The 27,586-nt window shown below is 57.6% G+C and overlaps 3 protein-coding genes across 6 annotated transcripts in view; 1 reads left to right on the forward strand and 2 right to left on the reverse strand.

Moving 5' to 3' along the window:
• Positions 1 to 4,034: 4,034 nt before the first annotated feature.
• Positions 4,035 to 15,346, forward strand: PKN3 (protein kinase N3). Of its 3 annotated transcripts, none has more exons than XM_046644223.1 (22): positions 4,044 to 4,396; positions 6,423 to 6,687; positions 6,875 to 7,020; positions 7,763 to 7,874; positions 7,947 to 8,074; positions 8,295 to 8,478; positions 9,897 to 10,043; positions 10,129 to 10,238; positions 10,348 to 10,491; positions 10,908 to 10,983; positions 11,069 to 11,237; positions 11,435 to 11,537; positions 11,643 to 11,710; positions 12,035 to 12,098; positions 12,249 to 12,340; positions 12,733 to 12,909; positions 13,624 to 13,686; positions 13,792 to 13,868; positions 14,302 to 14,444; positions 14,532 to 14,639; positions 14,807 to 14,887; positions 14,999 to 15,346. In XM_046644223.1, exons 1-22 carry the CDS (start codon positions 4,373 to 4,375, stop codon positions 15,209 to 15,211), a joined length of 2,694 nt encoding a protein of 897 aa, XP_046500179.1. In that variant the 5' UTR covers positions 4,044 to 4,372; the 3' UTR covers positions 15,212 to 15,346. The 3 variants fall into 3 exon arrangements, with proteins under 3 accessions (XP_046500184.1, XP_046500179.1, XP_046500183.1); XM_046644227.1 differs by lacking the exon at positions 4,044 to 4,396 and adding an exon at positions 5,067 to 5,594; XM_046644228.1 differs by lacking the exons at positions 14,532 to 14,639; positions 14,807 to 14,887; positions 14,999 to 15,346 and having other exon boundaries at positions 4,035 to 4,396; positions 13,984 to 14,417.
• Positions 15,347 to 15,465: 119 nt separating this feature from the next.
• On the reverse strand, positions 15,466 to 18,715 carry ZDHHC12 (zinc finger DHHC-type palmitoyltransferase 12). The gene is made up of 5 exons (XM_046644233.1): positions 18,562 to 18,715; positions 17,072 to 17,208; positions 16,635 to 16,712; positions 16,280 to 16,446; positions 15,466 to 16,093 (listed from the first exon to the last, which is right to left on the reverse strand). The coding sequence occupies exons 1-5, from the start codon at positions 18,659 to 18,661 to the stop codon at positions 15,766 to 15,768; spliced, it is 810 nt and encodes a 269-aa protein (XP_046500189.1). The 5' UTR covers positions 18,662 to 18,715; the 3' UTR covers positions 15,466 to 15,765.
• A 3,159-nt stretch (positions 18,716 to 21,874) lies between these two features.
• ZER1 (zyg-11 related cell cycle regulator) overlaps positions 21,875 to 27,586 on the reverse strand; it is a 28,292-nt gene continuing 22,580 nt past the window's right edge. For both annotated transcript variants that reach the window (XM_046672118.1, XM_046672108.1), the window contains exons 14-16: positions 27,290 to 27,387; positions 25,328 to 25,430; positions 21,875 to 23,505 (exon numbers count right to left, since the gene is read on the reverse strand). In XM_046672118.1, the coding sequence (XP_046528074.1) occupies positions 23,448 to 23,505; positions 25,328 to 25,430; positions 27,290 to 27,387 (259 nt within the window). In that variant the 3' untranslated portion in view covers positions 21,875 to 23,447. The remainder of the gene's footprint in view (positions 23,506 to 25,327; positions 25,431 to 27,289; positions 27,388 to 27,586) is intronic.

The raw sequence follows: 27,586 nt of genomic DNA on the forward strand, positions 1-27,586 counted from the left end.
GTAAAGTCAGGGGCAAGTTACTGTGTTACTTGAAATGTAGTAAATTCCTGAAGGGATGGAGTTTTAAAGTCTCAACATTTAAAGGAGTTTTTGCTAGGGGGAAAAATAGTCAGTTGAACTAATATTAAATAAGCCTATGTTTTTTGTTTCACACACTTAACAGCTTACCAAAACTTTATGTGCTGGTGAGATCCTAGCGCTGTTAAATTATGGGTCACGTTTAACCACATATAACATTCCTTCATTTTGGGGAATGTGGTCAAAAAATAGGAACTCCTGAAGGTAATTTCCTCCCAACTATTGAGGTTACCCTTTAGATTCCCCTGTGCCTGCGAATCTTGTGAAGGAGTGCCAGGCTGTGAAAAAGCAAAGTGAGGACCTTAGTGCACGGGGGAATGGCTACAGAGCAGCTGCTGTGCTCTGTGCCCAATTGCAAGAGGAGTTCTTGGGCTGGCCCTTAGGCAAGTGTGTATTGGAAAGTGCCAGATGAATGGCTGAAAGCTCCTTTGGTACAAAGACATTTAAAAAGAAAACAGCCAATAATGGCTGTTTGCGTCCTTTCTCTAGGAAGAGAGGACATCTTCCAAAGCTGTGCCATCCTCAGCTTCTGAGGGGAGCAGAGTAACTTCCATGAATTGAGGCACGGGACAGTAGCTTTTCTCTACATTTAATTCCAAGACCTTAAGGGATATTCTATTTTAGACCACCCCTGCAGTTGAAATTACTTCTATCTCCAGTGATGTCGTGATTTCTAAAAGACTTAACGGTATTCCCTGACCTCCATGATAGGCCTGAAACTATTTCACCCAACTTGCTCTAAAATGTAGGTTGAAATGGTCCACAGAGTTCCTGGGTTCTTGGGCTGACATTTGCTTTACATCTGGCTTGCTTCACTTGTATCAGCTGTTTGGCTGCTAAAAGGTATGAATTTTTGACTCTTGATGGATTTTGGGGGCCTTGGGCTTCAGAGGATTCCTAAACAATTGTTTCTGGGTTAATTTGGTAATCCTCATCATTACTGCTTTATAATACAGCTGGTTTCATAGTTTCATTTGGTCCCAGAAACAGTTTTTCTGCCTTTTTTTTTTAAGATTTTGCTATGAACTCTTTCTAGTTATTGCCAAGAATGGAATTAGGTTGCAAAAAGTGAAGACTTTCAGGATTTCCTGAAGATGGAGACAAGTTCTTTAGGTGATGAATGAATAGTCATTTCAATTGTTCAAAGAGGAGGGGCCGGCCCCGTGGCTGATCAGTTAAGTTCGCGTGCTCTGCTTCAGCAGCCCAGGGTTTCACCTGTTTGGACCTCAGGCGTGGACCCAGCACTGCTCCTCAGGCCATGCTGAGGCAGTGTCCCACATAGCACAACTAGAAGGACCTACAACTAGAATACAACTATGTATTGGGGGATGGGGCTTTGGGGAGAAGAAGAAAAACAAAGTAAAAACAAAAAAAGAAGATTGGCAACAGATACTAGCTCAGGTGCCAATCTTAAAAAAAAAAAGTCAATATCTTGGGGGCTGGCCCAGTGGTGTAGTGGTTAACTTTGCACACTCTGCTTTAGCAGCCAGAGGTTCGAAGTTTTGGACCCTGGGCGTGAATGTACATACCGCTCATCAAGCCATGCTGTGGTGGCCTCCCACATACAAAATAGAGGAAGATTGGCGTAGATGTTAGCTTAGTGTCAATCTTCCTTAAGCAAAAATAAGGTTGGCAGCAGATGTTGCCCAGGGCCAATCTTTCTCACCAAAGAAAAGAAAAAATAGGACTTTTTTTTTTTAAGATTTTATTTTTCCCTTTTCTCCCAAAGCCCCCTGGTACGAAGTTGTGAGTCTTTCCAGTTGTGGCATGGGGCACACCGCCTCAGCATGGCTTGATGAGCGGTGCCATGTCAGCGCCCGGGATTAGAACTGGCAAAACCCTGGGCTGCCAAAGCAGAGTGCGCAAACTTAACCACTCGGCCACGGGGCCAGCCCCGAGGACAACATCTTATCATTTTGAAAAGTCTGTCTCCCACTCTGGCAGTGACCATGCCCTTCTGAATATGCAGCTGTGTTTATGAAGACTTACAAGTTTACTATTTAACAAGTCCGAGGGAAAGAACTGCAGTTTTGTGATTAGAACAAGCATAGAGAGGACTTTTCAAGTGGAGGGTGTGTGGCTATGTGGTTGGTTGGTGACACTGTACTTGAATATTTCCCGACAGAGGCAAATCTAAATCTAGATGGATTGATGTTTGCAATATTGAGAAGAAGAAAAAGGGTATAGACAGGGAAAAGTGTTTCCTTAGGTACCCTGCTAGGAAGTTTTAGATTCCTTTCAGGTTGCTGTTCATGCAATTTCAACAGCCAGTTAGCTGTGGAGTTGGTTTGTACTGTTCACGATCACTGGGTGTTGAATGTGGCCCACCATTTTCCTAAGAATTGCAATTTCATGAAGTACCGTCACCATCAGACATACAAGATGCAGCTGTCTGGTCAGAACCGTCCGTCAGCCCAGGTCTTGGGGTGTAGGTTTGCGCGGCCTGGGCTTCCTTAGGGAAGATGGATGGATTCTGCTGCTTCTCAGCGTCTTTCCCTCTGCGGCAGGTGACAGTGAAACACTTCACAGCAAACTTGGAAAATCATTTTGAGTTCTTCCACAGAACTCAGCATTCTGGCTGTAGGAGAGGATAAATGATCCTCAAGATGGGAAATAGACGCCTTCCTGAAAGGTAGAGCTTTGCTAGTTTGAGTCATGGCTTTTTCTCAAACCTATAACCTGCAGTCAGAAACTGGTAGTCTTTTTACTTTTTTTTTTTCACTGAGGAAGATTCACCCTGAGCTAACATCTGTCTAACGTCCATGCCAATCTTCCTATATTTGTATGTGGGTCACTGCTACAGCATGGCTGATGAGTGGTAGGTCCACACCTGGGATCCGGACCTGCGAACCTGGGCCGCCAAAGCAGAACACCCAAACATAACCACTATACCACAGGGCTGGCCCCAGTCTTTTTACTTCTAGATTATGGTTAAGTAACATTCAGTTCAGGGCAGCTTGATAATACCCCCGTTTAAAAGAGCCTACTATGTGCCAGGCTAACCTACTGTGTGTTAACATCTAGCCCTCAAGAACTCTATGTACGTGTGTAAAAGTGTCACTAGCCTCTGATGGTGAGTGTAGGCACATCCCCCAGTGAACCAAGTTGCCTTTGCATTTGTTGATGCCACTTGTTGATTTCCCATTGCAGGACCCAGGATTGTCCACGGCTTGCCAATTTCAGTTTTTTCCAGTTCATTGTGAGGGAGGTGATCAGGGCAAAGTGGAACTGCCTTGGTTTCCTTCAGTAAAAGCGCTGGAGGGCGCTTCTTCCAAGTCAGCGAGTAAGCCGCATTCAATTATTTGACCCTTGCTCACTTATGGCCTCTCAGGCCAAGCTCTTTCCTTGAAGCCTTGGCACCAAATACTGGTGAGCACAGGATGCCGGAAAGTGGCTCAACAGCCCTAGACTAGGCCATAAAGAACCCAGATTCCCTACGCAGGCAAGCCGTTGCCTGCGGCCTAGTGCGGCTGGATACTTTCCGAGATAGTGGCTGTCTCAAGGTGTAAATGCGCCTTCTGTTTAAAAGGGCTCTTTAGGGCAAAGGTGGAACTGGCTGTATCGGAAAGCGCCAGAGGATACAGTGATGGGGGACTGAGAGACGTTTGGTTTATTCATCTGTGATTTGCAATTTGGCTTAATTTGAGTGCGGTTTTACTTTTCCCAGACGCATATGTTTTCATAGTGGTTCTAGACAAGACTGACCACTCCATGGGGGCGACAGGTTTGGGATCAGCCCATTTTACACCAACGATTTTCCGAACGAAGACTTCGCAGCAGGAGCCAGGTGGTGGCGGGGCTCCTAGGAAGAGGAGGCTGACCCAGCCTGGAGTGGACCGGCCACACAGGCAGCGCCCCGCGGCCGGCAGGCGGCGCTGTCCCTATCTGGGCCCGCTCCTCTGAGCGCGCGCCGGGACAACTAGGGAACCCCCGCCCGAGAAATGTCCCGTCCTGCACTCCTGTCCCGCGGCCGGGGTCAGTGTCGCGTGGAGCGGGAACTGCGGCCTCACAAGAGAGGGGATACTGGGTCCCAAGTGCCGCGGAACGTCGATTCCAGGGGAGGCGCCGGGGCCTCGGGGTCAGGAGTGGGGTCCGGGGCGCCGAGGCAGCGCGGCCGAGAGGCGGCGCTGGTCCCAGGTCCCGGGAGGGCCAGCGGACCTCGGGAGGGGGCGCCCGATCCCGCGGCTCCGGCGCCGCTTCCCGGGAAGTTTCAAGTTTGAAAGCCCTGGCGGAGGGGCCGGGGCTTCCGGAACCGGAGCGGTGGAGAGGAGGGGCGAGCGGCCGGAGCGGCGCCATGGAGGAGGGGGCGCCGCGGCAGGTGAACGGCGCCCGGAGAGGCCGGGCTCTGGGCGCGGGCCGAGGGGGTGGGGGATGCCTCATTCACCGCTGGGGGCGCACCGAGCTCCCGCCGCGTCCCCAGCCCCGCACTCTACATCCGCACCCCCAACCCCTCCCCGTACCCCTCCCAGCCCCTGCCCCCTGCCCCCCTACACGTTCGCAGGGTAGACCTGAGCCCTGGGGGTAAGTCGTTCGTACTCCCCGGAGACGTCCCCAAATCACCCCCAAGTGACTCAGAACCTCCAGTCAGGCCAGTCATGAGCACGTCCGAATCTGCAGTCAGGGCCACCAGGGTGGGCCCCAAAGTTTCCCCAAATCGGTTCTTCCAGGTTGGAGTCTACCGTGCGGGCACATGGGGAAGCGTCCTGGGGGAGAAGACTGTGTGTGCGCAGGCAGAAGGGGGCCCGGGAGGGGCCAGTCTCCGCGCACTTGAGGGGGAGCCTCTCCCCAGCACCCGGGCACCGGGGAGCGTGCACACCACGGGGAAGGGCCTAGCCCAGCGCCCCAGCGGGAACCTTCGGGTACACAGGGTTCCAGCCCGAGTGCGAAGGGGCGGGGTTCCTGCCAGAGCTGGCGATAGGTGCGCATGGGCGCAGGGGCCAAGGCTGTGTGTTCGGCTGTTACTGGGGAGGGAGAGGTGGAGTTCTGGCCCCTAGCAAACGGGGGTGGGGGCATTTGTGTACAAGATGGGGTCCCAGCCGCAGAGCAGAAAGGGAGAGGCTGTGTGCACATGGCAGCATTCCAACCCAGGGCAGGCAGGACTGTGGGCTATGCTCAAGGGTGCGGTGTCTTCCACAAGGCTCCTCGAGTGCCCCCACCCCAACGGCTTAGGCAGCCTTCAGGGCTGCGTCGGCCCCCTCCCACCCCCTTCCTCCGGAGGCCCCTACGCCTGTTCCAGCCGTGGCTTGTACACATTTTCCGATTTCCTGTGAACGTCCGCCCAGCAGGCAGCTGGGTGACTCAGGACCCCGGTGGCCGGGCCCCCCGCTCCATGGGATCTTTGTTTGCTCAGGCCTTTGGCTCTGGCCTTCTGGCCTAGGGCCCTCAAAGGATTTCCTGAGCCCCGCCCCTGCCCCTGCCCTCTGACAGGCGGGCCAGCAGGCCAGTGGAGGGGGGATGGAGGGTCCCTGAGGAGTAGCCACCCCTTCCACCGGGCTCAGGAGATGGATTGCAGAGAGGTAAGGGGGAGGCCCTGCCAGAGTCCCTGTGAGGGGGCATCATGGGCTGCCCTGGGCTGCGGTCAGCTTTGGCACTGGTGGGTTGAAATGTCGGCCTCTGGGAAGGAGGTTTTCCTCCTCTGTTCCAACCTGGGGTGAAGCGGTGAAAAGCCTACTTCCTCCCAGGGGCGGAGCCGGGAGTGGGTCCCGGAGACCTCCTGAGCCCCTCTGTGTGCCTCTGCTTTGCCACCTGAGGCACTGGGGCGTCAGGGGGACAACCCTGGCCTCTATTCAGGCCTCCAGCTGCCCTCTGTGTGTGACCTTGGGTGAATCCCCAGCTTCATTTCTGGTCCCAAATCTTAGCCTGAATCCCAGCCTAAAAGCAGTCTGATTAAGCATGGCTGGTGGGGAGGGGCTGGGGCCCAAGAGGTGGTGGTATCACCTTCTCTGTGTTGTGACCTTGGACAAGTTACTTAACCTCTTTGGGTCTCAGCTTCCTTATTGCTAACATGGGGATAAAACTGGCACCTACCTCATGGGGTGGTTGTGCAGACTGACAGGTTAACGTATGGCAAGCTCTTAGAACAGAACCTGGCACTCAGTGCACAGCAGAAATGTAACAATTTTTCCCCTGACCTTTCTCTCATGGCAGAGGACAGGAGCATGGGCTGGGTAAATAGCCTCGAGCTTTCCATCTGGCTTAGGGTCCTAGCTCTGAGGTCGGAGATGCTTCCCAAACCCCTGTGTCAGTCCTGGGTGCGGTCCACGCCTCCCTCCCCTCTACCTGTGGTGAGCGGGGAATGTGGTGGCGGGACGAGTGGGACGACTGACTCCTCTGCCATTCCACAGCCTGGGGCGGGCCAGCGGCCCCCTGAGGATGAGAAAGAGGTGATTCGCCGGGCCATCCAGAAGGAGCTAAAAATCAAGGAGGGTGTGGAGAACCTGCGGCGGGTGGCCACAGACCGCCGGCAGCTGGGCCATGTGCAGCAGCTGCTGCGGTCCTCCAACCGCCGCCTGGAGCAGCTGCATGGAGAGCTGCGGGAGCTGCATGCCCGCATCCTGCTGCCCGGCCCCGGGCCCAGCCCTGGGCTCAGCCCTGGGCCCAGCCCGGCTGGTGAGTGAGGGGTCGGAGCAGCCACCCTGGAGCAGGAGGCCAGGCCCACCCAGCTCCTGGGCCTTGGCCACTCTCAGAGCCTTGCAGGTTGCCCCTGCCCAGGAGGGGAGAGGAGGAGAGAGCTAGGCCATAGGGGGCTCTTGACTCTGGGTGAGGGGTACACGTGCCCCATACTCTGTGCACACAGAACCTGTGGCCCCAGGACCCCGGCCACCAGCAGAGCAGCCAAGGGCTGGGCACCTGGAGGCCCTCCAGAGGCAGCTGCAGGTGGAGCTGAAGGTAAAGCAGGGGGCCGAGAACATGACCCACACGTACGCCAATGGCACCCCCAAGGTAAGGCTCCCAGGGTCTGATGGGGAGAGATGTGGCTCTCAGATGATCAGGGGAGGTGCTGCTCTAGTCCCTGTTCTTTTTTTTTTTTTTTAAGTTTTTATTTTTATTTTTTAAAGATTTTATTTTTTTTTTTTCCTTTTTGTCCCAAAAGGCCCCCAGTACACAGTTGTGTATTCTTAGTTGTGGGTCCTTCTAGTTGTGGCATGTGGGACGCTGCCTCAGCATGGTCTATTGAGCAGTGCCATGTCCGTGCCCAGGATTCGAACCGACGAAACACTGGGCCGCCTGCAGCAGAGCGCGTGAACTTAACCACTCGGCCACGGGGCCAGCCCCTCCAGCCCCTGTTCTGATGGGGATGTGCAACTCAGCCACTGACTCTAGAAGGGAGACACAGGCCGAACCCTTCGTCTGATGGGGGAGCCCCAAATCCCAGCTTGGCGGGGAAGGCGTGGCTCAAACTCCTAGTCTAACAGAGAGGGCACAACGCTGGTCTAACGGGGAGTCCCAGGCCCGGTCCCAACTCCCAGCATGATCCTGGGAGCTCGGCCCTGATATGATGGAGGAGGCTTGACCTCATGCCATGTCTGGTCTGATGGGGGAGCCTCTGCCCCAGACTGAGTCTAACAAAGGAGGCTGAGCTTCCACCCTGGTGTGACAAGGGAGGCTTGGCTCCAGGCCCTGGTCTGACAGGGGAGGCTCTGGGCTAGCTCTGTCTGATGGGGCGTGTGTCCTCACCCCATAGGAGAGGAAGCTCCTGGCAGCTGCCCAGCAGATGCTGCGGGATAGCCAGCTGAAGGTGGCCCTGCTGCGAATGAAGATCAGCAGCTTGGAGGCCAGTGGGTCCCCTGAACCAGGTGAGGCCTTGAGAAGTGGGGATAGGCAGGGCAGAGCAGGGCATGGGGCTGAGGGCTGAACCCTCCTCTCAGGTCCTGAGCTGCTGGCAGAGGAGCTGAGGCATCGATTACACATTGAGGCTGCTGTGGCCGAGGGTGCCAAGAACGTGGTGAAGCTGCTGGGGAGCCGGCGAACACAGGACCGCAAGGCACTGGCTGAGGTCAGACCCCGGGCCCCCCCATTGCTGCTCCTCTTTCAGGCTCTGCTTGTTCTCATACCAGCAGTGGCGGGAGGTCTGGCTGGCCTGGCCGTGCGGGATGGCCAAGAGGAGGCACATTCTGTCTAGACCTCATGGGAGGGGTGTCTCCAGGTGGCCTGAGTGCTGCCCCCTACCCCCAGCCCCCCTGGGCCAGTACCCCCTTCCTGTATCCCCTCTGCAGGCTCAGGCCCAGCTCCAGGAGTCCTCCCAGAAATTGGACCTCCTGCGGCTGGCTTTGGAGCAGCTGCTGGAGGGACTGCCTCCTGCCCACCCTCTGCGGGCTAGAGTGGCCCGGGAGCTGCGGACTGCTGTGTCTGGGAACCTCCAGCCTTCAGGGGCACTCGTGAAGCCCACTGCCATGACAGGTAGCCAGGAGTCCTTCCCACTACAGAGCTTGCCTTCCCTTCCTGAGAGGACCCCGAAACAGAGCAGAAGAACTTTGGAGAAGAGTTCCAATCCTGGCCCCACCACCCTCTTGCTGTGTGACCTTAGGCAACTGACATCTCCTCTCTGAACCGCAGTTTACTCATCTATAAAATGGGGATGATAACAGCACCTCCGTCATAGGGTTGCTGTGAAAATTCAGTGAGTTGCTGAATGTGAAGTGCCAAGCACAGGGCCGCCACAGTCAGCACTCAATCAATGATGCTCTTATGTAAATGAGTGACCATGATTAGGCTTAAAGGGCAAGTGTTAGGGAGCTCACAGCCCTGGAGGCCTTGGTACCCTGTCCTGGGCAGCTGGGACCATTAGAAAGGTCTTTCTTATCCCGAGCTGGATTTGTCTCCTTGTAGTGGCAGCTGAATTGCAATCAACAAATAATCTGAGAGTGTCGACTTTGGAAGCCCTGAGCTTCCTTCCTGGGACGCCGTGCCAATTAGAGAGTCCAACGCCTGCCCGCTCAGAGACTGTGCAGGGGTAGACAGGCCACATTCCATTGTGAGCAGAGCTGAGAAGGGGAAGTACGCAGGCTGGATGGGCCCCCTCACCTGGCCATGGGGAATCAAGGAATGCGTCCTGGAGGAGGTGGTGTCTGAGCTTGGCCTTGAAGGGCTTATGGGAGTTGACCAAGTAGACAAGTTGAGGAAGGCAGCGAGAATGGCTTGTTAAAAGGCCTAGAATTCAGCTACTTGGGGCCACCCCAATCCTGTCTCCTGGCTAACCCCCTAGTTCCTTGAGCTGTTCTTCCTAAGATAATCTTCCAACTCTGGGCACTGCCTTTGTTTATAACCCCCTGGCCTGGACTCCCTAAGTGGTGCTCTTAGGGCTGGAGTCCCACTGCTTCCTCTACCCTTTGAGGGACAAAACTCTAATGACCTTGAAAATGAATCCACTTGGTTGCCAAAATACACTTTGTACCCATTGTGGGAGGTGGGCACTCATTTCCACTGTATAGATGGGGAAACTGAGCTCCAGGGAGGAGGGGAGACAGGACAGACAGCCAGGTTTCCTGCTGCCCAAGCTTGTCCCAGCCATGTGCTGCCTCGGCCCTGAGCCCTGAACAGCATGTCCTCATGCACTGTGGCTCCTGGCAGCCTGGCTGAGGTCTGAGTCTCACTCCTCTGCCTGTGTGTCCCCCTGCTACCCCTGACAAGAGAGTCTGCAGGAGGGGAGGGCCGGTTGGTCTGTCTGCAGGGTAGCAGTGGCTACCAAGGCCTAACGTGGGCAGGGTCTGGCTTTAGCTACCTCCAGAGGAGAGGATAGCATTCTGGGGTCCCAGAGGCCCCTTTGGTGGCAGCAGTGGGAGGATGACACCTAAGTCTCTCCTCATTCTCCCCCACAGGGACACTGCAGGTCTGCCTCCTGGGCTGTGAGCAGCTGCTGTCAGCCGTGCCTGGACGTTCCCCGGCGGCCGCGCTGGCCGGGAGCCCCTCCCAGGGCTGGCTTCGGGGCAGGGCCAAACAGCAGCGTGGTGGAGGCGAGCTGGCCAGTGAGTAGGGGGCGTGGGGAGCTGGGGGTGGGCAGCAAGGACAGCCACTCACAGCCTGCCATGAACTCTGGCTCTGGCCCTGCAGGCGAGGTGCTGGCCGTGCTAAAGGTAGACAATCGCGTCGTGGGCCAGACAGGCTGGGGGCCAGTGGCCAAGCAGTCCTGGGACCAGACCTTTGTTGTCCCCCTGGAGCGGGTGAGGCTGGCCCTTGTGCGATCACGGGCGACCCTGGGCTGTGGGGTGGAAGGCCGGCCAGGTAGGGGCTGGTGCCCTGTTCCACCCTCAGCCTGCCTCTCTGATGTAGGCCCGAGAGCTGGAGATCGGGGTGCACTGGCGGGACTGGCGGCAGCTGTGCGGTGTGGCCTTCCTGCGGCTGGAGGACTTCCTGGACAATGCCTGTCACCAGCTTTCCCTCAGCCTGGTGCCACAGGGACTGCTCTTTGCCCAGGTGCCCACTGGCCCCTGCCCTCTGACCTCACAGGGCCCTGGCTCCATCAGAGCTTGAAGGGCTTTCAAGAGTGTGCAACTCGCTCCCCCCCCCTTCCAGGGGTGGAAATTGAGGCCTGATGGAGGAGGTCTCCAGGAACGAAGGATTCTCAGTCCTTTATAGGAGTCTAGGGGCCTGTGTCCTTGTCCTGATTCTGCCCTGCCTCACGTGTGACCCTAGACAAGTGCCTCTCTTCTCTGGGCCTCAGTTTCCCCAGTGGTACCGATGAGGACGTTGAATCTATCTCTCTGGGCCTTTCTGGCTCTTGCATCCATTGATATTGGGGGCTTAGGCTGGGATCCTGGAGGGTGAGGAGGTGCCTGTGGCAGATAGGGTGGGAGGGGACTGGTCTTCAGCCCTGCCCCATGCCCCCGCAGGTGACCTTCTGTGACCCTGTCATTGAGAAGAGGCCCCGGCTGCAGAGGCAGAAACGCATTTTCTCTAAACGCAGAGGTGTGGAGAGGAGAGGGTGTGCATGTAGGGTGCAGGGCAGGGCCCGTCAGGAGACCCCGGGACTGAGCCCCCCTTTTGCTCCCAGGCCAGGACTTCCTGAGGGCTTCCCAGATGAACCTCAACATGGCGGCCTGGGGGCGCTTGGTCATGAGCCTGCTGCCCCCCTGCAGCTCCCCAAGCACGATCAGCCCCCCCAAAGTGTGCCCCCAGACCCCAGCCACACGCCGGGGGGCCGCTGACCCTGCCTCACCCAGGTGAGGAGCCGCCTGCCCCAGCCTGCCTGCTTCTCTGCAGCGTCCGCCTCTCTCCAGGTGCAGGGGGCATCTGTCTTTCTGTCCCGGTTGCCCACCCTCTGACCTCTGACTGTCATCTTTCAGCATGGCTGTGTGTCTGTCCCCCCCAGCTATTCCATCTGTCTGTGCTCGGCCATGTGTCTGCTTCCTCCCCACAGTAACTTCCTGCCCAAGAAGACCCCCTTGGGAGAAGAGATGAGGCCCCCACCCAAGCCCCCGCGCCTCTACCTGCCCTGGGAGCCAACCCCCGAGGAGACGCCGGTGAGGGGGCTGGTGGCCCTGGGGGCTGCCGGGGTGGGGGTGGCAGGGTTGGAGGGGAAGCCAGGAGGAAGCCCCACTCTGCCCTGAGCCCTCCGTTCCTCACAGCGCACCAAACGCCCGCACATGGAGCCCATGACTCGACTCGGGCCACCTCCAGCAGCCTCAGCCACCAGGTACCCCCGGCAGGTTCACCTTCATGTCTGGGATGGTCATCCACTTGAGGGTTTGTGTGTCCGTTCATACATCACCCCGTGGCTCCTCGGCGTTCGCTGGTTCGCTCTCAGCTTCTTCCTCGCTGGACCCACATTATTGAGCTCCAGCTGTATGCCAGACTCCAGGAAACTACTGTTCTGGGAGCCTCCAGCAGGCTCTCTAGCCCCTCTCCCTCCCGCCCCATAACCGGGGACAGCCTAGGACCGGGCACGGAGGGTTTGGAGCGGCTCTTGGTGGAGGCCCAGCCTTGTCCCAGGGGGCTTTCTGTGCCCTCTCTCTTGCAGGAAACCCCCTCGGCTTCAGGACTTCCGCTGCTTGGCTGTGCTGGGCCGGGGACACTTTGGGAAGGTAGTGGGCTGAGGAGGGGCCCAGTGGAGGGGGGCGGGCAGGCCCCAGCACATTAGCTGGGAGGTCGCTGTGATTGTGGGGTAGTGGGTGGCGGAAGTAAAGGCTCCCCTGTACTGGCCACCTGGAGCCTAAGCTGTCTCTGGTCCCCAGGTCCTCCTGGTCCAGTTCAAGGGGACAGGGAAGTACTATGCCATCAAAGCACTTAAGAAGCAGGAGGTGCTGAGCCGGGACGAGATAGAGAGGTGTGTAGTGAGGCCGGGGGTACTGACCCTGGAAGGTACCCGGGACTGTGGGCACCGGAAGGCAGCTGACTGCTCTTGGGGCTTTGAAGAGGTGACCCTGTGGGGTCGGCCAGGCCTGGGTTCTCTTTAGCACCTGCAGTTGTTAACCATGTGCCCTGGGGCAGGTCCCCTCTTCTCTCTGCACCTCCGTTCCCCCCTCTGTAAGATGGGACAGTGGCAGTGGTGGTCCTGCAGGTTCAATGACCCTCATGGGCCCCTGATACACAGACTCCATCCCTCTACCTGCCTGGCACCTTGACTGAGGACCCAGTGGGCCAGGGCTGCTGCGCTGGCTGCACGACACAGCCAGTGGAGGTGTGCCTTCCCTCTGAGCGCCACGGCCCCCCCTGCAGCCTGTACTGCGAGAAGCGGATCCTGGAGGCTGTGGGCTGCACAGGCCACCCCTTCCTGCTCTGCCTCCTTGCCTGCTTCCAGACCTCCAGCCACGCCTGTTTCGTGACTGAGTTTGCACCCGGTGGTGACCTCATGATGCAGATCCACGAGGATGTCTTTCCAGAGCCCCAGGCCCGGTGGGTTTCCGTCCCTCCTGACTGCCTCTCCCAGCAAGGCTTCCCTCGTTACCTGTACCCGGCCCCCTTCATCCTGCTTCCCCCAGGGTGCCCCTCAGCAAAAGAGCACTGAGTCAGGGAGGCCTCGGTTCAAATCCCGGTTATCAACTCACAGCATTCATGACCTTGGGCCTCGGCTTATGTGGTTGTGAACTGGGCTAATGACTATTTCATGGGCTTGTTGCATAGAAGAGCGTAACGTTAATAATTAACTGAGCACAGGGACCAGGGCACAGGAAGTGACTGGTGCCTGGAGTTATTTCTTGCCCACCAGAATGCAGCCTCTGGAGCTGGGTTTGCATATCAGCTCTGCCACTCGCTGTGTGACCGCGGGTGCATCACTTACCTGGAGTCCCAGATCCTCATCTGAAAAACAGGCGTGATGACTATCACCTGCAGGCTGCTGGGAGGAGGCCGGGAGAATGGGCTTGAGAACACTCAGCAGTGTCCCTGGCATAGAATCTAAGAGCCCAGGGAGGGTAGGCCGTTAGCAGGCAGCCACCCTGGGACAAGCTTGGGGCTGCTGTCAGGAGAAGTCTCACCCCCACCGTCTCTCACCCATATCTGACTCTGGCCAGGACATCTGGGGGTCCCCAGGCCATGGCCATTGTGCTTCCCTGCCTTGCCCCCCCTGCAGTACTGGGTCTGAACTCGCCCCTACACCACCCCGTCTAGGTTCTACCTGGCCTGTGTGGTCCTGGGGCTGCAGTTCTTACATGAGAAGAAGATCATTTACAGGTAACTTGTTCCTGAGATGCTGGGGAGTGGGCAAGGAGGCAGCTGCTGCCCTGCTCCTGGGCCTTGGCCCTTCTCAGCCCCTTTGACCTGCCCCCTCACCCTCAGGGACCTTAAGTTGGATAATCTTCTGCTGGATGCCCAGGGTTTCCTGAAGATCGCAGACTTTGGGCTATGTAAGGAAGGTGGGTGCCGACCGTGCAGGAGCCATGTCCTCCAGCCTTGCTCACCCAGCCCCGGTCAGCAGGGCTGTGGGCAAGTGGCATCTCCTAGGAAATCTCACCCCGGCCCTCATTCCAGGAACCAGCTGGCTATGTGACTTCTTCTTCCCAGCCCTAGAAGCTCTTGCCCTCACGCAGAGGGAGAGCCTGTGCTCGGAGCTGGGAGAGGGCACTGGGTTCTGCTTTCTCCGTGACCTTGGCATGTGAGCTTGGCTGAGACTCAGCTTCCTCATCAGTCAGATGGCATGAGAACCATTCCCATCTCTGAGGAATGGGGCAGGGCTTGGCACAGGATTCAATATGTGGGGTCAGGAGGGTTGGCTGTTGATTTAACAACCACAGAGGCTATGGTGGACGAGGCACACTAGCCAGCATCGGTGTGGATGTTGGTTTGCAGGGATCGGCTTTGGGGACCGGACAAGCACCTTCTGCGGCACCCCGGAGTTCCTGGCCCCCGAGGTGCTGACCCAGGAGGCTTACACGCGGGCTGTGGACTGGTGGGGGCTGGGTGTGCTGCTCTACGAGATGCTGGTGGGCGAGGTGAGCGCTGGCCCGGGGCTGCTGGGGCTGCTAGGTCGGAGTGGGTGGGGGTTGTCCATGCACCCTGCTGAGCCCCCATCCCCACAGTGCCCGTTCCCGGGGGACACTGAGGAGGAGGTGTTTGACTGCATCGTCAACGCGGACACCCCATGTCCCCGCTTCCTGTCCGTGCAAGGGCTCGAGCTCATTCAGAAGGTACTCACTGCAGGGTCCAGGGCTGGGCTGGACAGCTGCCCCTGCTCATGGGCCACCCGTCACCACCCATCCTTGGGGCCCTATGGCCCAGCTCACTTGGGATACTCAGGGAGGCGGGCCATGCCTCGGACCAAGAGCCCTCCGCAAACCCCTGGCCTCTTGCCCAGCTCCTCCAGAAGTGCCCGGAGAAGCGCCTGGGGGCGGGTGAGCAGGATGCTGAGGAGATCAAGACACAGCCTTTCTTCAGGGTGAGTGGCCAGGGCCGCAGCGGTCCCGGGCGCCTGGCACAGTGGGGAGCGTGGAGTGACCGCTGGGGCTGCTGATCCCGTTGTCTCAGGCCCCTCTCCCCTTGCCCCCAGACCACCGACTGGCAGGCCCTGCTCGCCCGCGCCGTCCGGCCCCCGCTCGTGCCCACCCTCTGTGGCCCTACAGACCTGCGCTACTTCGAGGGCGAGTTCACGGGCCTGCCGCCTGCCCTGACCCCGCCGGACCCCCGCAGCCCCCTCACTGCCCGCCAACAGGCCGCCTTCCGGGACTTCGACTTTGTGTCAGAGCGATTCCTGGAGCCCTGAGGGCCTCCCGGCCGCTCTGCCCGCTGCCCCCAGACCCAGCCTCCGCTCGCCCACCTCTCTGCCCACCGGCCTGCACCCTGCCTTGGAAGCCTGGGCCCTGCCTGGCATTTATGAGCCCTAGGGACTTGAGGTGGCAGCCAGGGGGCTGCTGCTGTGGACTTGGCTCAGCCGCTGGGCAGAGTTCCCGCTCCCCCACTGTCCACCTCTCTTCTGCCTCCTAGCGACACCTGGACCAGAAAGGGTAGCACAGCGAGGAGCGGTCTGGTTTGGTTTTTAATACGTGACCTGCTTTATGGAATATTAAATTTATAAAACTGTGCACTGGGGGCAGCCTGGCTTGGGAGGCGAGGTGGGGTCTCAGAGGCCCAGGTCCTTTGTGCCTGAGCCCCCCATAGGTCCTCTTCCTCCCCTTCTCCCTTCGGAGGGCAGCACTGCCCACTGAGGCCTGGGAGGACGGGGCGGAGTGAGGAGCCCAGGCCCTCCGAGGGCCCACCCCAGCTGGGTGTGGCTCCTCAGGTTTTCAGGCACAAGATGGCAGCCCGCCTCCAGTGACCCTAAACAGCTTGGCTGCTCCCCTCCTCCTCCTCCTCCTCCTCGGCCCAGAGGGTCTCCCAGGACCCTGAGGGCCATCCGCAGAAGAAGTGGGCCAGGTTGCGGATCAGGCCGCGGTCGAAGGGGTTCCCGGGGCGCTGACGGAGGTAGGCAATGCGGTGAGAGGAGATGAACTCCCAGGTGGTGGTGTTGCTGGCCACCAGGTAGAGGTGCGAGGCCAGAAGCAGGCCGGCCACCAACGAGAAGAGGGACAGCAGCAGGAAGGTGGCAAACAGGAGCCCGCTGGACCGCAGCCACAGTCCCCAGGGCTGGAAGAACCGGAGGCCAGACCTGCAGGGCAGGATAGGGGTGGAGACCCAGAGCTGGGGGAGGGCAGGGGTGCCCCAGGGAGCCTGGTGAGCAAGCTGTTTGGGAGAGGGTCCAAAGCCCCTGAAAAGGGAGTTCTGGCTCTGTACACACCCTGTGGGTGCACGGTGCCCGCCCTCCCCCGGCACCCAGGGTGGCGCTGGAACCCACCATGCCAGGTACAGGCCCCACAGAAGCACCACCAGCTGCAGTGCCAGGTAGGCCACGAAGAGCGGGTGGTTGCGCTCCCCCACGCAGTTCTCCATCCAGGGGCAGTGGTGGTCATAGCGGCGCACGCAGCGACGACACTCCCGGCAGTGCCGGGCCCGCAGGGGCTGCTGTGGGCACGGAGGGAATCTGGACTCAGCACCCGCTCCCCTCTGGGCCCAACAACGAGGGGAGGGCTGAGGGAGGGAGGTCGGAGCCTGAATCTGGGAGGCTTTCCCAGAGGAGGGGTGAGGCCAAGGCACTGGGGCAGGAGGGGGTCAGGGTGGACCCCTCCCACAGAGGTCCCTGTATCACCCACCAGCACCAGGCAGTATCTGCAGCGCCGAAGGGGGATGGTCTGAGGAACCATGGCTGTCTGCTCCTCCTTGGCCTCCTCCTGAAAAGGAGGGGACAGGGTATAAGATAGGATCCTCTTGGGACGCAGATGGCATTGGTGGGCGTCTCCCTTGGGGGTCAGCTTAGCTCTGCGTGTGCACATTCTGGGGCCCATCCCATGCGTAACGGAGGTGGTGGGGTCAGGCAGAGTGCCCTGGACTGAGCGAGGCTGTGTGACCTTAGCCAGTGGCTTCCCCTCTCTGGGCCTTGGAGATTTCCTCACTGTAGGATGAGGTTCTAGGGCTGGCAAGAGAATTCACTGAGATGCCCCAGGAAAGCTCTCTGCACAGAGCCTATTTCTGGGGCCTTGGGTCCCCTGTTGGTGAGAGGAGTTTAGGCCCCAAGAGGCCCGCTGGTTACCTGGGGCTGGGGCTGGACGTTCACGTAGCCTGGGTCCATGAGTGACACAGCCAGGTAGAGCAGCAGGGAGCCCAGCACCAGGAGCAGGAAGATGAGGGGCAGGAGCAGCTCCCCCTGCTCTTCCCACTGCCGCAGTGCTGGAGAGGCCGGAGGAGGAGAGTGAGGCTGGGGCCAGGCCGAATAGGAGGGTGTGTTTGTGGGGGTGCAGCTGGAGGTGGGGAGTGTGTCCCTGGCTGAGTAAAGGTCTGGAAATAAGGTTCGAGGAGTGGTCTGGTGTGGCCACTGCATAGGGTACAGGGGTGAGAAGTTTAGGTACAGCAAAAAAAAAAAAAAAAGAAAACCAGTTCATCTGCACTCTCTGGAGGGCAAGAGGGAATCATGGAAGGTTGTAGGGTGAGATCTGTTTCTGAAAGTCCTCCTGTTGCTGGAGTAACGGAGTGAAGGGGCCAGACTTGAGTGGATGTAGGGGAGAGGGAGGAGGGGTTCCCACCTCTGTCTGCTGGATGGGGAGAGACTGGCCAAATCTGAGATGCCCAGGGGACAGACACAGAGGAGGATGGGGCCAGCAGGCTCCGATGCTGCAGGGGGACATGAGGGGGGCCCAGGCCAGGAATGGTTCAGCTCATGGAAGTGATTGAAGTGTTGGGGAGGGTGGGGGGCTTAGGAGTGAGGGGTGTGAGACAGCCAGACAGCAGAGTGTGGATAACTCTGGTGGCCCTTGATTGTAAAAGGGAGCAGAGAAAGGACTGGAGGTCCTTTCTGATGGGGAGACTGAGCAGGTTTTTAGGCTAAAGGGCAAAGGTGGCGAAGGGGACTTGAGAAGGTCTTGGGAGGAAAGTGAGAACGCCCCGCAGTCGAGGGGCTGAGGCTGGAGTGACGGGTGGGGGTGGGCGGTGCATGGGAGCTTGTGCTGGAGGTGGTCTGTGGCAGGTAAAGATGGGAAGGATGGAAGTGGGGGTGGGTAGGTGAGGTGAATGGGTCCTACCAGGGCAAGAAGCAAGGATGGGGACATGGGGCACAGGCTGCGCTCCTATGGGGTGTTCTGTTGCCTGAGGGTGGGGAGCCTGGACTTGGGCAGATAGTGTTCCCTGGGGTGGGCGGGATGCGAGTCCTTGGTCTAGTTGATTCTCAGAATCTTACAGAGGGAAGGTTGGGAGTCAATTCCTGGGAAGGATCGAGTGGGTCCCAGGATCAGGGAAGATGGGGCTCGACTTGGTCCTCGGATCTGGTGGGCACCAGATGGGTCCTGGGATGGACAGGGCATCTGGCAGGGATCAGGAAGATGCTGGGATTAATTAGGGATCAACTGGGTATTAGGCGGAAAGCAGGTGGCTCTTGGAATGATGGATCGGGCGGGCGGTTCAGGAGCTGGTGGAGATGGGGTGAATCCTAGGATCTTTGGGGCTTTGGCAAGGGACCCAGTGAGATCCAAAGGTCTGGGGAACCACGCGGGATCGGGTGGGTCCGGGGTCGAGCGAGGTCCGGCTCACCGGTATCGTGCAGGAAGAGCACCAGCGTGATCCCCCAGGTCAGCACGGTGTGGCCGGTCCGCACCAGGACCCCGGGGCTGAGGAGCGCCCAGGGCGCCATCGCCTCCGCCCGGGGCCCCACCCGGAAGAAGCGCCCAGAGGGGCGGGTGCTCCGAGGGAGTGGGGCCGCGGCCACCCGCGGATTGGCGGATCCGGGAAGTGGGCGGGGCTATCTTGGGCCAGGGAGGCTGCCTATTGGATAGCAGCTGCGGCCGAGTAGGCCCTCGAGCCAACAGGTGCCTGAAGAGGCCGAGGGCGGGGCCGGCGCGCGCGCAGCCGGTAACTCCCCCAACCCCACCCCCTACCAGCCAGGTAAGTTTCGAGAGCCGAGGAGCAGGCGCGAGTCCCGACCCCGCCTTCTGGGCTTCCAGCCCGGCCCCAACCCCGCAGCCTCGCGCATGCGTGCAGTTCCCTGGGCCATTCAAAGAGCCAGGCGTCTGTTACTCCAGGTTGTAGAGTTTGCCCCTTTCAGAGATGTGATAACTGAGGCCTCGAGCGGGGCCGGACTGGCCCAAGGTTGCTCCGTGGTGACACCCTTACCGCCTTGTTATTCATTTCACATGTTGCAAACGGGACGAGAGCAACGTGGAGGTCCGTGGTGCAGATTCTATGAAGGGCCCAACTTGGGTCAGAGTCAGAAACAGCAGCACTGTGCCTTCCTACCTGTGTGAGCTTGGGCAAGTTACTGAACCACTCTGAGCTCTGTCTTCTGTCTATATAAAGGAGACGGTAATAGTACCCCCCTCCTAAGGTGGTTGGGAGGATTAAATAATGGCAATACAGTGTCTAGCACAGGACTGTCTTGTCTCCCGGCTCTAAGCCAACACCTACACCCTGCCAGACTGACTTGCCCAACTCAAGCCTCCAGACTATTCTAAAATGAAACCCCATCATTCACTGCTCACACTCCTTCACCTGTCCCCTCAGGGCCTTCCCCATTTAGCCCTGATCCCAACATCCACCTTCTTTCTCCACCAGATTGGCCCCCTCCCAGCAATGCAGTATACTCTTCTGACATCTGTCGTTTTTGTCAGTTCAGCATCCCTTTTTCCGTTGGGGGAACTGACTCTTCCCCATCCCATGTGGTTCTGGAGGAACTGGGACCCTCAGTCCATAGGGTGGTAGGAGAGAGGATGTGGGCATGTGACCCAGGAAGGCCAAACATAGTTCCCCATCTCATTGTCCCCAGTGATTGGTCCTACGTGGTGGGTACATGACATGGTAGGGCCAACCAGAATCATTCCATGGGAATACTGTATAGACACTGAGAGAGAAAGGGGCATTCTTTTGGATCTTAAGCATAAGGAATAGAATATAAGGGCAACTAGCAGCTGTCTTGATGCTATGTGGAGAGAGACTGTGACAGGAGAGAATGAGGTCAATTTATAAAAAGACATAGCGACAAGCAGCATTGAACAAGGGAGTGAGAGACAGTCTTAACCACACTGTCTGGGCCCCTAGATCCAGCTATGCCTAGAGCTGATATTAACTCTAGGTTCCCCAGTTGCATTAGTCAATGAATTCCCTCCCACCTTTCACTAGTCTGGGTAGGTGTTTGAGTTGAGTGTCACTTACAACTCAGTCTTGATTACTGCAATGGGTGCATGACTTAGTGTGCTGAGGGGGTCCACCAGCACCTCATCCACTTAATAAATAATCCTAAAGCTTCCATGAGTCAGTCACTGTGCTGGTGTCAAAGATAAATAAGTTAGACACTAGTTAAAGTGGTAAGGACAGATTTTAATCCTCAATATACTACTGCAGGAGGGAAGGGGGGTCCAGTGTGAACTGAATGCAACTTCGATTTGTACAGAGGTGGCTGGGCATCTTAAAGGGAGGGTGAGGGAGTAGAGAGGACGCCGGGGGCTTGCACAGACTCAGGGAAGTGAGAAATTGCAAAGGGGCGGTCAGTGTAAATACTGACCAGGCCAGCTGTGTCTGCTGGCTGGCAATAATTGAAGCGGGCTTCTATCCTCCCACAGAGACTGGGAGACAGGGCCTGATCCTTCCTTAGAATTACACTTGAGATGGCTTTCAGGGCCTTGAGAAAAACACGCCTGAGTTGTAAAAAATACAAATATATTTTCAAAGGGACAGATTCACAACTGTAAGCCCTTTTTTTACGCTGTGGGGCCTATCTTCAGGTGGTGGCTAAAACAAACAGTCGATTCTTCTGGCAGCCTTGAGTTTTCCCAGGCAGGCACTTTAAGGGGGGCTGGCGTCATCCTAGGGATTCGACCTTGAGCCCTTAGAAACTATGTTGGAGTTTGTTTCAGCGCTCTAGTGCGGGGGAAGGGAGGGGGATAAAATCACTTGCTGAGAGTCTGTAGTGGTTTTTGAAAGTCAAGGTTGAGGCCTAGTCAAGAAGAAGGCTCAGAGGAGCCAAGCTAGAGTTTGGTCAAGGAGAGACTGTTGTCTCTGGGCAGGCGCACGTGTGGGCATGGTGCCCCTTGAGCTGGTCCCAGCACCCAGACTGTCCTTTGGGCAATAGCCCTCCCCACTGAGGCAGCCTCCGTAGTACCTTGGGGCCCTGGGGGCGCTGTTGATAGTTACACTAGGCAGCAGGTGTCACGCAGGACCATCCTGGGCAGAGCTGCCATCCCAGCTACTTCTCCCTCCCCTCCTGCTCGTGTCCTCGTTGCTTCACTGCTGCAGCTGCACGGCGTGCTTGGTGCAGGGAGCAGCCAGGCCTTCCCCTAGCAGGGGCCTGTGTTTAGGAGGCTCTTCACGTGAGCCCCTCATGGCCAGGCCTGGAGGCTTGGCTTTTCTCTGTACTCAGCTCACGTCTCCTCTTGTGAGAGGCCTCTGACCATGTTGGAACACCACGCTGCCTCTCACCTCCACACGTGGTCGTCCCTCTCCCTGAGCCGACTCCAGTCTTCCCTAACCCCCCACCCCCTCCCACCAGGCCTCAGGAGGTACCCTCTCTCTGCTCCCTTCTCCCTGCTTGTTGCACCCAGGTCCTAATCTCATTTCACGTTTGTCTCTACCATCAGATCGAGCCATCCTGGGCTGGGCCGTTGGTCTGTTGCCAGTGGTACCTTCAGTGTCTGGGCACCGGGATGCAGAGAGAACACAGAGGAAACAGGTACTCCAGCCCGCTCTGCCACTTGTCCCCAGGCTGCAGTCAACTGACCCTCTAGGCTGGGTACACAAACCGACTGAATGCACCCTGCTTGCCACAGATACCCACATTCAAGGCTCACTGCCCGAGCCGGCCCGCACCCCTCTCTTGACCCCATTCCACCTGCAAAAAAGACACTCTGCTCTTCTCCACGTTGCACAAAAATGTATTTCTGTGACATCTCCAAGTACAGACATTTACCCAGGCCCCAGGTGACAAAGCAATGTGACGTGAGCTCTGCCCGGGGTCTGGCTCAGGCCACGTGAGCGTGGAAGGGGGGCAGATGTGGCCCATCTGCCAAGCTGGGGGAACACAGGGCAGCTGTCCCCTTCCCAGGGCCGGGAGGGAAAGACTCCAAGAGAAAAAGGCCAGGTGTCTCTCCCCGGGCTGCTCATCCAGTCTGTTCTGTCTGGAGGCAGAAATGCTAGGAGAACCCAGAACAGGCCCAGGGAAAGAGGAGGGAAGAAAAGCTATCCCCAGCGGCTGCCTGCAGAGTCAGCTCTGCTCCCCAGGCCCCTTGTTCCAGAGGGACCTCCTCGCCACCGCCTGTTCCATGAGAAGCAATTCGGAATTACCGAGAGGACCACAGATATTTCAAGACACATTTGCGGCTCATACTTCTCTGAACACAGCACAGAGGTTTCCAAATAAAGCCTGGGAGTGGGGCGGGGGGCTCAGGAGGGCCAAGTGGGGCCACTGCAGGTTGTGCCAAGTGCTGGTCTGGAGGCATCTGCCTGTTGCTGCTGGGAAAGGCTGGAGTGGGGGCCTCTGGGTAGCGGGGCAGGCAGGGGCAAATGAGGCAGGCTCAGTTCTGCTGGTGGGGTGCCTGGGCACCTTGGGTGCTGCGGGTTGCTAAGGGGCTGGGAAGGGAGGGAGCGAGCCCCCAGCTCCAGAAGGTGCTGGCTTCCAGGGCTGGGGGCCAGTTCTGACATGTTTGGCAGAAGGGGCAATGGAATCTGCCCGAGTTCTTGACCAGCCCTGGGCTGGAGGCTTCACCAGCCTGGGACCTGGTGGGAGACTAGGAGGCAGCCTCCATAGCAGCGTGGGCTCAGGCAGGCCTGGCCAGAGAGCAGCAGGGCCACTGTGAGCCCTGTTCCTGGAGGCTCCTCTGGGGCTGGGGCTGCCTGGACCTGGGCCTCGGCACGGTTCACTTCCTTGCCCCAGATGGCCACAGCTGGGAGCACCAAGGCATTTGGGAGACCCAGTGGGGGTAGTTTTCATCCCAAACCCCATCAGCCGCACTCGGGAACCCAGATGGGGTTCTCAGGCTTTGGCAAGTGGGTGAGGAAGCCAGAGTGGGTTGTTAACAGCCTGCTGCCTCTCCTAACAGAGAGTCTGAGGGTCTGAGATCACTGGGAAGGGACCGGACGCTCACAACGGTAGAGGCATTTAGTCTGGCGGGGTGGGAGTGAGTGTGGCAGCAATGACGGCTTTGCGTTGGGCTCGAGAATGGCCAAGGAAGCTGCAAGGACTCAGGGAGTGTTTCTTTTGTTTTTGTACAGAAATCATACACACAAAACTTCACACTTCCTAACCAAAAAAAAATAATATATACATATATATAATATATATATCTCACTAATGTTAAGGAAAAGCGTCGGTTGTGCAAAAGTCCCCCTCCATCCAGTGGGAGGCTCCCGGTGGGGGTCTGCCAGCTGGCCTGCTGAGAACGCTTCCTCCGGCCTCGGGTCCAGAGCAGGGGTGGCCACAGGGGTGGAGGCCTCTATCTAGACGTGTCCATGTTCTCCTCTTTAAAGTTACTGCAGTGCTCAATCACCTTGCTGCAGACAACGGGAGAGACAGGACCGGAGGGCAGGCATGGGTCGGGGTGGGCCTGGCCCCTCCCGGCTGATCCGGCCGCTGGATTTGTTAGCAAACGTGAACCGTGATGCTATGCTGACAGAGAGCATGTATGCAGAGCGGCTGGCAGAGTGGAAGCACAGGTGGAGAACCCAGGGAATGGTCCCTGTGGCCACGAATGCACTGAGCGTCCATCCTCCCCTCCCTCCTCCCATGCCCCCTTCCCCACCTCTCAGCTCCAGGGCATCTGTGGTTAGGCGCGCCCCTGAATCAGCTCAGGCCTGACCTCCAAAACCCTCTGGTCCTTTCTTCAGCAACTCCTCCTTCTTCGCTTTCCCCTTGCACACCCAGGCCTTTTCTTCCCCAGAGCCTACTAGGGTTCCCCAAACCAGCTGCATGTCAGATTCACCTGAGATCGGATCCTGCGGGGCAGTTGTGCTCACACAAGGGCCCCTGCCGCCCCGCAGCGCCCAGGACCCAGCACAGTGTGTGGGAACCACCCCTCGTGCTCAGATCTCGATCTGTCACCCACTCCAGGGTGGCCTTGGGAACTGCTGCCCCACTGCTGTCAGCTGTCACCCTGGCCCCTGGATGGCCTTCCGGTTCAACACTAAGCCTCTGGGTTGGTCGGGGGGTGGGGGGTGGGTGGGCAAGTGTTCACTGTAGCCTGCATGTGCTAAAGAGGTACCCAGTGCCTCTCACAAAGTAGGGGATACCTGGAACGGACAGGAGTTGTGGACAGCTGGACAGTTGTGCCTTCTCCTAAACATCCTCTCGGTGTCATTCCCACCCTGCTGTCAGACAGGCCGGCCAGCTTGGATGCACATCTCAGGTCTTACAGAGATGCTCAAAGGGACTGGTGAGGTAAGGGCTTACCCTGTGCTTCTCCAGTCTCCTGGGATCCCTGTTGACAGTGAAGATATCCACGCCCACCCCCCACACCCGCTGGAAAAGAAAACCTAAGCTGGGACCTGCCTGTACCTTTTTAGCAATCTTTCCCGGTGGATCTTTAGGGAGATTAAGTTTGAGAACCACTCATTTTACCATTCTCAAACTCAGACAAATCTGTCAATTAATGTTTAAGCAGGGCCTTTGGCTGAAAATAATGGCAGAACCCGTCAACGCCCCCCACCCAGTAAGCCGCTATCTTGTGAGCCTCCAAGCTTCAAGTCCTCCTCCGTGATTCTCTTTATTTTACACCGTGTAAGGAACTGGGGTAAACTTAATGAGGCACCCTTCTAGAATGGGTCCTGGAGAAGCAAGGTCGTTAGTGCTGGGACGGGTACCATCCCTGAGGTCTCTCTCCTGCCCTGATGGGTGTGAGAGCAGAGCTGACAGTGTTGCAGACACTGTATTGAGAGCCACACAGCAGCATAGGCCTGCTGGCCTGCCGTGTCCGGGGCCCTCACATTCAGGACCTCACTCACACTCTGCCCACCTGGTATCCAGAACGTATCTTACCACACCGTGTCCTCTTTATCTGGAACATCTTTGGCCAAAAACAATAAAAAATTCTGACCTGACTTGCTAATGCTCGGTGAGGAGAGGATGGGATTTCTTGGGAATAAAAGGAAACGAAGCTTACAAATGAGGACAATAATGCTCTGTTCAGAGCTTGATCATCTAGTTTGTGGCCACATTGTGGCCGAAATGACACTCAGGGAAGCCCCAGCTGGACATCAGTATGCTGTCCACCTCCACGCTCAACTCCCAATTTCAGCCATTCCTAACCACAGAGGGCCCCCACTGTGTCCCACACTCCACCAGATAAGGCTCCAAGCAGAGCCACTTCCCTTCTCTTACCGGGCCATTTCCTTCGTCTCCTGCCGTGCAGTCGCCATCTTGATCATGTCCCTCAGAAGGGGCATCCCACCTTCTTTGATCAGTAGGGGGCAGTACTTGTCCGCTGTGGGGTAGGGGCAGACAGCAGGTGATCAGGCTGGGTCCTCTCTCATCCTGTGGCCCAGAAACCCACCCTTGCTGCCAGGACTGCCCTCCTGGAGGGCGGGATGAAGACACAGGCCTGGGGGAAGGCACTGCTGCAGCCAGGGCCCAAGTGCCCCTGGGGGAAGCATGGGGGGAGTCCTTGCAAAAGCTCTTCCCGCCTTTGACACGCAGTCGCATTTTTTTCCAGAGCTCACCCTATGGAAATTATCACCCAAACCAGTGGCTTCTATTCTCTGAGAAGTTTTTGTCAAAATACAGATTACTAAGCCCTGCCCTTGGGCATTCTGATTCAACAGATCCAAGAACCCGTATTTATTTGTATTTTTAACAAAATGCCACTGGGTGATTCTGGTGACCAGCCAGGTTGGAGCCACTATGCCTTCCTGTCGGGTGGTTTCATGGTTCACGCCAACAAAAAACCTTCTGGTGCTCGGTACCCAGGGCGTCACACTCTACGGAGAACCAGGCATTTCAGTAGACTGCCAGCATCTCTATGGAGAAGGAGCGAATTTCATCATCTCCATTTTACAGATGACAGAACTGAGGTTCAGCGAGATGAAGTCATTCATCCAAAGCCACCCCAGAGGCTTGTGAGGGAGTCCCAGCTCAGGGCTCCATCCTCTGGGCTATGCTGGCTCTTTGAGGTAAGATGCTACTTTTTAGTAAGACTAACCTCAGGTAGTACTAAAAAATGCTAATGCTTGTTGAACAGTTGGCATGTGCCAAACACCCTTGTAAGCATATGTAAAATGTCTTATTTCACAGTAATCCTATGAGGTAAGTGCTATTATTATCCTATTTTAAAGACGAGGAAATTGAGGGGCTGGCCCAGTGGTGCAGCGGTTAAGTTCGCATATTCTGCTTCTCGGTGGCCCGGGGTTCACCGGTTTGGATCCCAGGTGTGGACATGTGCCATGGCTTGGCACGCCATGCTGTGGTAGGCGTCCCATGTATAAAGTAGAGGAAGATGGGCACGATGTTAGCTCAGGGCTAATCTTCCTCAAAAAAAAAAAAAAAAAAGATGAGGAAATTGAGGCACAGAGAGGCTGAGAAACCTGCTCGAAGTAACACAGCAAGGGGTTGAGCCAGGTTTCAAACCAGGCAGTCTGCCTGTGGAGCCTGCGCTCTCCTCCACTCTCCAGGTCCCAGCACTGAGCAGAATCCGGGCACTGGGCTCGGCACTTAGGCTGGTTCTCTTTTCACATCAATCTTATGAGGTGAGTGGTATCCTTACCCCACTTTACAGGGAGGCATCTGAGGCCCAGAGAGGTTCAGGAGCCTGCATGAGGTCTCACAGGCAGTGAGGGAGAAGACGAGAGGTCTACCCTGGGCAGCCATCAGAGACTCCCAGGGCTGTGCCCTTTCTCCTCTCCCCCAAAGCCACCGGGCAGGGACAGCTCAGGCTCTTCTACGGGAGGGGGCTCTCTTTGAGGAAATAAGTTAGAGCCATTTGAAGGCTCTCTCCTGCTCCCTCGGACATCTGTTTCCTCAGGGGCTGGTTCTGTTTGGGTTGGTCTCACTATCGCGCAGAAGGCGTGGAGGTTTATGGCTGTTCACGTGCACGGAAGCAGGAAGCACAAAGAAAGCTGAGTTGGAACCCTGGATGGGCCGTCTCACTGGCCAGCCCTGCTTCTGGGGGTGAGGCAGCGGCCAGCCGTCACGCCGGGTGTCCCACGAGTGCTGGAAAGTGGAGGGCGCTGCTCTGAGGCAGACCCCAGCTCTCTCAGTGCTCCCCCCCTGGACTGTGAGCTCCCTGAGGGAAAGCACTCAGCTGGGTGAATGTCCCTGTGTCCGAAGAAAGGGCAAGTGGGTACTCACGGTAGACAGACACAAGGTTGTACAGGGCCCAGGTAGCCCAGTGCTGGCTGACAGGAGAGATGCCCTGGGGAAGGAGGCGCAGAATTGGCTCAAATGACCTGTAGGAAGAGAAATCAAGGTCACTTCTGGTGCTGGGGGTCGGGGAGAGCAGCTTCTCTTGTTGGAGGTCTCTCTCCCCTGAAGGCCTATGGCAAACCGTGAGCAGACCAGGAGGATGCAGGGACACAGATGCGGGGGCACCTGGCCCTTCAGCTGCTTCAGCTCCACAGAGGGGCTCCCTTGGGAGAGAGGTGAAGA

The sequence above is a fragment of the Equus quagga genome, chromosome 1 (assembly GCF_021613505.1).
Source record: "Equus quagga isolate Etosha38 chromosome 1, UCLA_HA_Equagga_1.0, whole genome shotgun sequence".
In the NCBI taxonomy this organism is placed as follows: domain Eukaryota; kingdom Metazoa; phylum Chordata; class Mammalia; order Perissodactyla; family Equidae; genus Equus; species Equus quagga.

Bases quoted from the DNA above. Each gene is read 5' to 3' on its own strand.
- ZDHHC12 (XM_046644233.1), bottom strand. From the start codon at position 18,661: ATGGCGCCCTGGGCGCTCCTCAGCCCCGGGGTCCTGGTGCGGACCGGC. The intron at 16,713-17,071 runs GTAACCAGCGGG...CCTCCTTTTCAG, and splicing joins ACGTCCAGCCCCAGCCCCAG to GAGGAGGCCAAGGAGGAGCA. The intron at 16,447-16,634 runs GTGGGTGATACA...CCGTGCCCACAG, and splicing joins GCAGATACTGCCTGGTGCTG to CAGCCCCTGCGGGCCCGGCA.
- PKN3 (XM_046644223.1), top strand. From the start codon at position 4,373: ATGGAGGAGGGGGCGCCGCGGCAG. The intron at 4,397-6,422 runs GTGAACGGCGCC...GCCATTCCACAG, and splicing joins AGGAGGGGGCGCCGCGGCAG to CCTGGGGCGGGCCAGCGGCC. The intron at 7,021-7,762 runs GTAAGGCTCCCA...CTCACCCCATAG, and splicing joins ACGCCAATGGCACCCCCAAG to GAGAGGAAGCTCCTGGCAGC.